General features: G+C 39.6%; 1 protein-coding gene across 1 annotated transcript; it reads left to right on the forward strand.

Annotated features, from left to right (window-relative positions):
- The first annotated feature begins 7,933 nt into the window (after window positions 1–7,933).
- LOC141115730 (olfactory receptor 6M1-like) lies at window positions 7,934–8,761 on the forward strand. Its single transcript, XM_073608499.1, has one exon. The coding sequence runs from the start codon at window positions 7,934–7,936 to the stop codon at window positions 8,759–8,761; it is 828 nt and encodes a 275-aa protein (XP_073464600.1).
- The last annotated feature ends 2,368 nt before the right edge of the window (window positions 8,762–11,129 follow it).

Genomic DNA, 11,129 nt, shown 5'->3' on the forward strand with positions numbered 1-11,129 from the left:
TAAAATGTTTCCTAGTGGCATTTACATTATTTGACATATATATTCAATATATATCAAAATATTTTTCTCAGACCCCGATATTTTAGCAGAATTGAATAAAACATGAATCCCCTTTTATATTGTTCTCCTTATTCTCTGGTCCCAAAACATTTTTTTTTAATTTAACCCAAACACATATTCTAATTCAGAACTTAGCCTTTTAATTTTATAAATGTACCTAAATATAAACAGCATTGCATCATTAACACTTTACAGTTGAAAATCTGTGAGTTCTAAAAGTAACATATCCAAGAAATATTTACTTTAAGACTATTATTTGGACTTTCTTTCCCACCGAAAATTCTAATATTTTTACAGATGCACAAATTAACCTCTGTGTGCTCAAAGGGTTAATGCTGCCCTACTAATCATCCATCATCCTCTCCCTCTCTCTTCTGCTATGTCTGTCAGGCAATCTGCATTTTCTTGTTTCTGAGAAAAAGCATCAAGTCTGTATATTCCCTTCTCTCCTCTCTCTGGACTTCAAAACTACTGTACGCTTCTCTTAGCAAAGCCCATTCAAATCCCTGTTTCCTTATGGCAGTAAAATTAGCACTCAGTCACATACTGTCTCTGGACTGGACACATTTAAAGTAATCACAACATTCTCAGCCTTTCCTTTTCTCACATTCATCAAACCACTTGACAACTCCACAACATTCTGTTCACTCCACAATGTAATCCACCTCCATGTCCCCATCTACCTCCTCAAAACCATCAACAATTTCTGCCATGTGCTTCCTTTAACACCATGGCATGCTAAAATAATAAAGCAGCCTGGTGTTATCAGTGTACCTTTTTTTTTTTTTTTTTTTTTTTTTCTTTATGCTCAGTTTCAATATTTACAATATAACCCTTCTGTTTTGTCATAGCTGGTCAAGAGTTAACTTTTTTTACAGACACAATCTCTCACACAGGAATTTGAAACCGAGGAGCAAATACAGGAGATTCACACACGAGGGGAGGGGTGAGGAAAAACTACAGGCTTTAATCTCCCTGTGATGATTTCTCACACTTATTTATTTATTTTTTTACTCAGTCATACTTAGCTATTTTTCTGCTTCTCAAATATTTGTTAAACATTTAGATCACACTTGCGTCTGGTCTAATTCTCTTTTGCTAGACCCATCAGTGATATGGCTATTGGATTACCTTTACCTGAAGTTGCAGCTCCAACTGTTTGGTTTCTATGAGTCCCACCGAGGGTTGTACCCGAGCAGGAGGCCCAGATGTAGCACAGTCTCCCAGACAATGTTGTCCAGTGGTACCTGAGACGGTGCAGTAATCCAAGACGCCGGCTCCGGTCCAATCCCCATGGGCCCTTATAGTGCAATGCCACCTGGTATTTTACATATTTATCTGCTTAATACATTGGCTAGCAAGGTGTTAGCTGCCTTACAGAGCGAAGCCATAAGACAATTAAACCAAGTATCTCTTTAAGCTTTTCTAAAGTTCCCTGCTTCTCTGCCAGCTCCCAATCTGTCACTGATAGGCAAGCAGGCTACAACACAAATTTTACAAACACAAAGACCATGAGGTGTGAAGAGAGATTTTTTGCTGTTTATTTAAACTCCTATTATCAACCCATACCTTTTTTGATCTTTGGGTCCTAACAATTTAAATTTATCCATTAAATCCTGACACTTTTACAGTTAGTTTACTATTGAATCCAAACTTCCCTATAAAGCCCTGTGTCCTTAAAGAGCAGTTCCAGTCTCCCACTTGGCACATTAGGAACACAGCAGCCTCATAAGCAGGCACAAAACATTCTTTTACAGAGACTATTCCCCATTGTCAACGCCAGACGGGTCTCTCATTTACCTATAAAACACTGGTATAGTGACCCTCCACCCACGGTAACAATAGGAATACAAGAAGTGTAAAAATATCATCACTCCCCACACTATAGGGAAAATCAAAAAATAATTAACTTGCCTCTGCAGTACTGTTGTTTTTTTGTTTTTTCTTTTCAATAAGGTTACAGCATCAACAGAAAGGTTAACCATGAGAAAGGAGAAACTAAACACACAAAAGAAAGCTAGTCTTGTGATCTTCCTAGATCACTTAAGCACTTACATCGTCGGGCAATCCACCTCCGACGATGATGTCAGGCATTCACCCTCTGACGTTCGGTATACCTCAAATCTTTTTTTTATCTGTCCTGGACAGCGGGTAACGCTATTTTTTACCTTAGACAACGCTCCCAAGTGTCTCTGTCTTCGCACATTGGATTATTAAGATATTATACAATCAATACCAGTGTCGGCAATTACACACATTAATCAAACAGAAAGAGAAGAAAAGACTCTTAGAGAGTATTAAGAATAAGTTAAATTATCTTACCTCTCAAACACCAGGAGGACTGGATCACGAAGTTCGAAACCAGACAGTGGATCTGGGTCTCAGGCCCCCGCCCCTATTTCACCACTAACGTTGAGTGGGGGGACTTTTAATTCTCAGTGAGCTTTGAGGTCCAATACTCACCAAAGTTTTTGTCGGGACCATCTGACCCGAAATGCACTTGTTGGTTCCGGCTCGAAGGACCAAAATGTTAGGAATACTCTCCTCTTGTGATCAGTCGAACTCCAGGTGTATTGAAAAGCAGACAATTTATTTCAGATGTGTCACACAAATGGATGATGCTTACAAGTCAAAAGATGCAGTAAGAATCATACAAAGAGATGAACATCCCCCCTCCTAATACCTACAATAATATAGGGATAACGCTTCTATTGGCTGAGGAAACACACATAGCGTGCCTGGTACAAAATGGTACTTTATTTGCCAATTAGTGTTTCCTGTACATTCTTGTTCTACCATATATGGTTAAGCCTAATCATCCTACAACTTACTATGGGGTTAGTTAAAGCAAACGATACAGCAAGTTAATACAACAATGTGCTCAAAAGTCATCTTAAGAAAAGTCTCAGGGTTATTGTTTTTCTAATAGTTTTTCTAATAGTCACACAATAAAAATGTAAAACTTTTCTAACAATGCCTCCGCAAACTTGTGGTGCATGGGCTCCCTTATTCTTCAAAGCCTGTGAAAGGACCCAAGAATTTGTGAAATCAAGGAGAAGGCTCATTATTGATTGGCAGCCCTCCTGGACCACCGTTACAAGGGGAAAGTCTCTGAACTTATCCTGCCCTCGCAGAGGGAGCACAGGATGATATATCTTGAGGACACCTTAAAGAGGAGTTTATATAACACCTTTCCAGACTCTAGTAGGTTACAGTCTCATGGCAAAGGTATTTTTGAGGGTTGTGTTAGTCAAAGGAGGAGTAGTGGAGAAGGTGGCTGCCTAAGTGATGCACTTAAAAAATGTTTTAATCCTCGGCGCCCAGGGATGTCAGCTTCAACATCCCATTGGCAGCATCTGCATCATATGGTGGGAGATTATCTAGGGGCGAAAACAGACATGGAGAGCTTTTCAGTAGATGATCCACTAGGTTACTGGGTCATGAGAATAGACCACTGGACAGAATTTGCCAAGTATGCAATTGAGCTGCTGGGCTGCCCTGCATCCAGCATGCTTTCCAAAAGGGCATTTAGTGCTGTCGGAGGTTTTGTGACAGATAAAAGAGCGTGTCTGTCCACAGACTCTGTTGACTTGCTGACATTTCTCAAAATAAATCAGTCCTGGATTAGCAGCAGCTATCAAGCCCTTGATGCCAATGTCGCTGATTGAATATGTTTGGGATCTGGAATCTCTGCAAGACTGTCTAGGCTGCCTAGCTTTGTTGGTTTTGATTTTATCTAGAAGAAAATTTTTGGTATAGGTTTCATGGGCACAATTAACACCCAGGGACCAATTTTTCCACACCTGTTTGACAGGTGCATATAATTTTAATTTTTTACAGCAAGGCCAATTCTTTCTTTTAATCAAGACAACCTCTATAGCGTTATGGTGTGAAGGCACCACCAACACCCAAAGCCCAATTTTTTCCCACCTGTTTGACAGGTGCATATAATTTAACATTTTTGCAGCATGGCCAATCCTTGCTTTGATCAACACTACCTCTATAGGGTTACGGTGTGAAGGTACCACCAACACCCAAAGCCCATTTTTTCTGCACCTTCTAACCATAGTCATTGAAAAAGACACCAGACTTTATCTAAAAAATGTGTTAATCTTGACCTTAGTGTACTATAATTTGGCTTCTTCACATAAGGCTCACTGTGGTGCAAAACTTTGTTATTTCCATCCAAAGTCTACCAAAGAGATACCAGAATGTATCCAAAAAATCTCTAATCTTGTTCCGAGTGCACTAAAATGTGGCCTCATCATACAGACTGGCTCCCCAAGCCATTGCTTACAAAATAAAGAACGCTTGCAGGGAAAATCAATTTAAATATAATTTTTTTTCTTTATATATGTCCGTTTTGCTGCAGCATGTTGTACAAATGGTACAGATGCGCCACTTTACAGGCAGACTAAGGGGACCCCCAGGCACTATATTTAAAGGATTTTTTTACTTTTATTGTAAGCATCATTAAAATCACTTCTCCTTTAAAACCAATCTTTCTTTAAGAAAAATGTCCCCCAGGGCAGTATCCTTGCCCCTATACCCTTTTTATGTCCAATAACTTGCATACAAGCCTTCAAAATGGGGACTTTTGATCAGGGTGGATAAAAATCAACTTTTTAAAAAAAAAAAATCATATTTTTTTAATTTAAAATAAAATTTTTTTGATTTTTATCAAATTTATTTTAACACGATTCTTTTGGATAAAAAAAACTATTTAAAGATAGTTTTCTATTTAAGATACATTAATAATTTAGTTTATTCAGCATGAAATGGAGCTTAGTTATTTGGCATGAGGCTGTATATTCTGCAATATTTACATTTTTGGTAAACTCATTCAATGAATCCAAGCCCTGTAAGCTGAAAAAACATGCACTACATTAATGCATTCACACAATTTCAGAGTAACCATGAGATAAAACATAAAACAACAGGAATATTCCTTTTTATCCCATTGTTTTGCAAATCTATGTACACTTTAAACTGAATGATTGAATCGGTTCTGATATCGCTGTTTTACTAACCTGACAGCTTTTCATTCTAAATAGGAAACCTTAGTTTTGTTTGCAAATATTAAAGATTCTAACTATCAGCAAGAATAAGTCCTTACATTTAAAGAGTACCTGTCATTTCAGATCCATTAAGGTAACACCTGTTAGCAAGCATCCACTCACCTGCTGTCGCCATGCCCCTCACCTTGTTGTGTCACTGCCACATCATCAGCCATCCCATTAAAGTGAATGGGACTGTCGGTGAGTCAACAGCAGGTCAGAGGAGGAGCCGCTGCTGTACAGAAATGACAGTTTCTCTTTAAAAACTATGATTTAAATCAAGCCATTTTACTAGTGATTTAAATCGTGATTTAAATCATCTTGATTCAAATCAAATCCACCCTGCTTTTGATTTTTTTAGGTTGGGGGTTCCAAAGACTTTAATAGGGTTCGCGGGTCTGAACTTTCCATGTTTGGGAGTTCTGGTACAAACCTAACCAGGGGGTATTCAGCCCAACTCTAGTGAACATCTTGCAATACAGGAAAGACAAGTACAGTAAAAAGATCAAATGTAAATAGCTGTATGTTTTTTTTATTTGTAGTAAAGCCATATCTTTTTCTATACAAAAATATGAATAAAAATATTTAAGTGTACAATGGTCATTATAAGGTAAAATGAGTAATATTTTTGACCATGTGACGTTGTCTTAGAAAAAACATTTTTTTCCTTGAAAAGCCAACAAAGACATCAAGGCCAATAATTAGCTTTAACACCCCCAAATGTATAGCAAGTAAAAAGCTTGAATGAATCCCATGTGTAAAGATTTATTATGGGCTATTATTATTGTTGTTAAGGAAGGTAAATTATGTACAGGTTTGATTTCCCAGGACCTAAATTAAAATCATATAAATAAGCATAGGTAGAAGGTAATCAGAATATGCTTTCAAAGGTGGGAACAAGAGAAGCCATCAAGATTAAGTGTTAGTGTATGTAAAAGTGAGATTTTAGATGAGGAGAGAATTGGTTGGTGGGAGGGAGAAGTAAGAGAGCAGGGAGGGTAGTTAGTATAAATCAGGTCTGGATTCATGCTAAATGTAGTCCTAGGCAAAGCAATAGCTTTGGGATCGCCATGAATAACTAATTATTAAAAATAATAGTAGACTAATGCCCATTTCACTTGGGGCGGACTCTTTCCTTTTACAATGGTAGTTCAGTGGCATGATGAGCTTATGACAACCCCTCAATCAGCAAACCCCAGAACTGGTGAACAGCACAGTGGCACCAATGCAACCTTTCGTCTCCACATGGGCAGTTCCTGTCAGAGTAATGACACTACTTATAGGATCCCCCAAAATTATGACAGTAGATGAAAGTGAAAGTGGAGTGTATTTCCTGCTGTGCTTGTCATTTGATTTCTGTTTGCTAGTCTGTCCTCCCCAGCACAATTTCAAGCACACAAGCTCCCAGGTATGTTGAATGGAAACTAAAATTGTAAGAAATCTGTGCTTAGTGCAATGAAATAACCTCAAACCAATAAATAAGTCACGCAGCAGCACTCAAAATGAGCTGAATACAATATTCTTTCCTACTAGTTTCATGATAAAAAGCATTGTCTCGGGACCAGCCGCATGCTTGTTTGAGCAGCACTGTATTTTTTGCTTATTCTTCCTTCAGTGTTTGTGTGTACCAGTTACAATAATAAATAGCGCTGTTTTTATATACACTACACTATGCCGGACCCTTTGTTCTTTTCCCTTATGTTTGATAAGCTGATAGTGTGTCTCCTTTCTGGTGGTGGAACACTGAAGCTGGTTCATGTATCCTTTGAATTTTCACTTTGTGGTCACTGATTTATAGGGACTTTTTTTTTTTAAATAGATTTGCACATTTATTTTACTTACACTTTTAGATTCAGTTAATGTCACTTGTTATTGATTTTCCCTATTGACAGCACAATAAAATGTAAAATGGAAAGATAAAAAAGTAGTAGTAACTATTAATTACCAGTTCAGCCCTTATAAGCTTTTCATTCTCTTTGTCCAAATGAGGTGGGGGACCCAACACAATATTTTACAGAGGAGCCCAAACCTTAATTCGGCATGTGGTTGGAAGGGATGCAATACAAGATGGGTTTTACATGATTTGGAGGATAAGCATAGAGCCCTTTGTAGAGATGCTGTGAGGAGGAGAAGAGTGGGACTGTGCTCAGTGAATGACAAGACTCTAAACTGACCATACATGGATTGAAATCCCCTTCTGTACTGGCTAAATTTTGATCCATGTATGGGCTATCTGGTTGTACAGAAGCTGATCTATCTGGTTTTTCCCCAATGATTGTATCCTGCCGACAGGGAAGGCTCTCCGCTGTCAGACTACAATAGCTCAGCGGGAGTTATTCCCCCATCCACATCAAATGTGTGGAAGGGAAAAATGATTTGCATGCATTGTCTATAAAACCCAGGATACAGGACTAAGATCTCTTATAGGAGTGGTGCAGCTAAAAAGTATTTCTGCTACTAATACATTTCTATTTATAATTTGACAGCATGTTAGCAGGCTGTTAGCTACAAAGACTGCAAAGCATACCCTTTATTTTTTTAATCTTTTTTTAAACAAGCTCTATCTATGTTTGATTTCAGAGAACGTAAAATGTTAGAATTTGATGCTTTTTTCTTCACTGCAGGACTACCTTGTCATTCAGCTGATCATGCTGCCCATTTATGCATTACAAGGCCTTTCTAAAACTGAGTTTGTTTTATCGGACAAAAGAAATATGACTCTGGTGACAGAATTTATCTTGTTGGGTTTTATGTTTTCCTCCCACCGAGCAGAAAGTTACTTTTTCTTTGTAATTCTATTTATCTACTTCTGCACAATGGCTGGGAATCTTCTGATCCTCGCTTTGGTCTTCTCTGATCAGCGTCTACGCAGCCCTATGTATTTCTTTTTAAGTAACCTGTCTATTCTGGATATTTGTTTTATTAATATCACTGTCCCTAAAATGCTCCAAGGTTTGCTGCCTGGTGGAAAAACCATCTCATTGGTGGCTTGCCTTGCACAGTCCTTTTTATTCTTCTTAGTGGGAGTAAGCAATTTCCTTCTCTTGGCTGTTATGTCTTTTGACCGCTATGTAGCTATATGCCACCCCTTGCGTTACTCTATTATCATGCACCAACAACTATGTGTAAGGCTTATGTTTGGCGTATGGATGGGAGCTTTTTTCTCCATAGTAACCTCGGCTATTGGAATGATGCGGTTATCATATTGCTCCAGTGTGTTGAATCATTTCTTCTGTGATGTCATGCCTCTACTCATGAATGCTTGTGTAAATACTGATGCTATCCAGCTGCAGGAAGTCATCACATCTTCTATTATGTTGCTAACCTCTTTATTTATCGTGTTTGTATCCTATGCAAAGATAATGAAAGCAATTTTAAAGATTCACTCAGCTCAGGGAAGACAAAAGGCTTTCTCCACATGTTCCTCTCATGCCCTGGTGGTGTTGCTGGCTTATGGAAGTTGCATTTTTACATATGTAAGGCCAGCTCAAGGCCAGTCCTCTGATTATAATAAAAAGGTGGCAATACTGACCACTGTGGTTGTTCCACTTCTTAATCCTTACATATACACATTGAGGAACCAAAGAGTAAGAGAGATATTGAGAGAGAACTTAACAAAATCTGCCATTCTAAAGAAACTGTGAAATATAGATGTATCTCATACCCTAGAACACATTTTGTAAGGCAAATGACCCAGCTGTCTTCCGATGGGATCTTCTGTTGTTGTCAGCACTCCCAAGGACCCAGCTGTCACATTTTACAGCTGAGTTCCACTCAATGTATCGGGAGTGCTAACAGCAGCCTGTATAGGAAATTGGCAGCTATGCCCTACAAATTAGGGCCTGCGTCCATGGGCTTTGAGCTTGTGTCATTGGCAACAGTTTGAGACGCTTCTTAAATCATTCAGAATTCATTTATAGGTGCATTTGACCTGCCTCAAGTAGGCTTTGCATTCTTGTAGACTTGTACGAGAATGCGAAACTCACTGGAAGCTGAAGAAAAACAAAACAAAATTAACAAAAGCTAACAACCACTCTCCTTGTGTAATCTGTGGGTTTTGACAGCCAGGTCCCGCTTTGTGTATTGCAAGCGCAGAAAAAAAAAAAGGCTCAGTTTTACAGTGCTCATTATGACAAATGTACACTGCTTTAAAGGAGTTGTAAAGGCAGAATGTTTGTTATCTTAATGCATTCTATACATTAAGATAACAAACCCTCTGTGTGTAGCAGCCTCCCCAGCACCCCCTAATACTTACCTGAGCCCCATCTCTCTCCAGTGATGTCCACAAGTGTCTGAGCCATCCCGGGCTCTCCTCCCGGTTGACTGAGACACAGCAGCGGCGCCATTGGCTCAAAGTCAGTTAATTAGAAGGCTCCGTGTCTGAATGGACACACGGAGCTGTGACTCGGCTCGGGTGCTCACATAGAAAGCCGCTTGCTGTAGGGGCACTCGACAGGAGGGGCCAGGAGCAGTGAAGAGGAACCCGAGAAGAAGAGGATCCGAGCTGCTCTATGCAAAACCAACTGCACAGAGGAGGTAAGTATAACATGTTTGTTATTTATTTTTATTTTTTTTTTAAACAAGACTTTACAATCACTTTATATCACAAACCGCACCCTCTCCCATTACCCCGCTTATCTTTTTTTATCAATTCTTTATTTAAAAAACAACATTAGATATGTAGGGATGTAGTGATGACCTAAATTCTTTTTGCTGTGTATTGTGATCTGTTAGTGTAGGGTTAGTCAGCTTAGCTGTGTGCTGGCTGTGCACTCTAATGCCCCGTACACACGGTCGGATTTTCCGGCGGAAAATGTTCGATTAGAGCTTGTTGTTGGAAATTCTGTGTGTAGGCTCCATCAGACATTTTCCATCGGAATTTCCGTCACATAAAATTTGAGATCTGGATCTCAAATTTTCCGACAACAAAATCCGCTGTCGTAAATTCCGATCGTGTGTACACAATTCCGACACACAAAGTTCCACACATGCTCAGAATCAAGCAGAAGAGCCGCACTGGCTATTGAACTTTATTTTTCTCGGCTCGTCGTACGTGTTGTACGTCACCGTGTTCTTGACGTTCGGAATTTCTGACAAGATTTGTGTGACCGTGTGTATGCAAGACAAGTATGAGCCAACATCCATCGGAAAGAATACATGGATTTTGTTGTCGGAATGTCCGATCGTGTGTACACGGCATTAGAGTCAAGTGATTATTCTCAGTCACATGCTGTGTGAGTGTTATCCAGCAGGGTGTTCTAGAGATATTACTGCACATTATAGCTATTTAATACCTGGCCAATCAGCAGGCCTGGGAAGCTTGCTGTGCATGCTGGGAGAGCTATTACATATTTGAGTCACTTCCTGCTCTTTCTCTTTCCCTCCAGGGATTTCCCTTGAGAGGATGTCTGTGTGATCCACTTATCTAGGCCTCAGGTCTTAGGGCCCAGAGGTATGGAGTGTTGAGGCATCTCCTGTCATGGGAGGTGTCCCTAAGCTGCTGGCTGAGATGAAGCACTACTGGCCGTTGGGGAAGCAAAGCTGCAGTGAGTAACCGACCGAGCTGGGAAGCACCACATGAACCTTCCTACTGCTGTCCTGCCTTTTACCCCAAGACTGAGAATACACAGGAACCTCAGTTGACAAGGAGCCACATTTATGAGATGTATTCCATCCAGCAGAGTTCTGTGACAGAAGGATTGATATTAATGAGAAGACCATGTATGGGACCAGAGACTGTGTATTGTTAATGGAACCCTCAGGTATTCTGTGTTCCCTCCACCCTTCTTCCCACTCCTCATGCATGTTCATTATTAAAACATCTAAAATGTTTTCAAAGTGACCGGTGCCCTTAATTAATCCACCACCACCCGGAAAAAGGACTTTCACCTTGAGAAGGAATGTGTCTGGGACATTTATTACCAAGTAAGTGGGTCTGGGACATTCACATGTACCTGTTGGGCATCAGTGGAGCCAAATGTGCCAGGACTAGTTACCGATAGCGTTACACAT

This window comes from Aquarana catesbeiana, linkage group LG01 (assembly GCF_042186555.1).
Source record: "Aquarana catesbeiana isolate 2022-GZ linkage group LG01, ASM4218655v1, whole genome shotgun sequence".
NCBI lineage: Eukaryota > Metazoa > Chordata > Amphibia > Anura > Ranidae > Aquarana > Aquarana catesbeiana.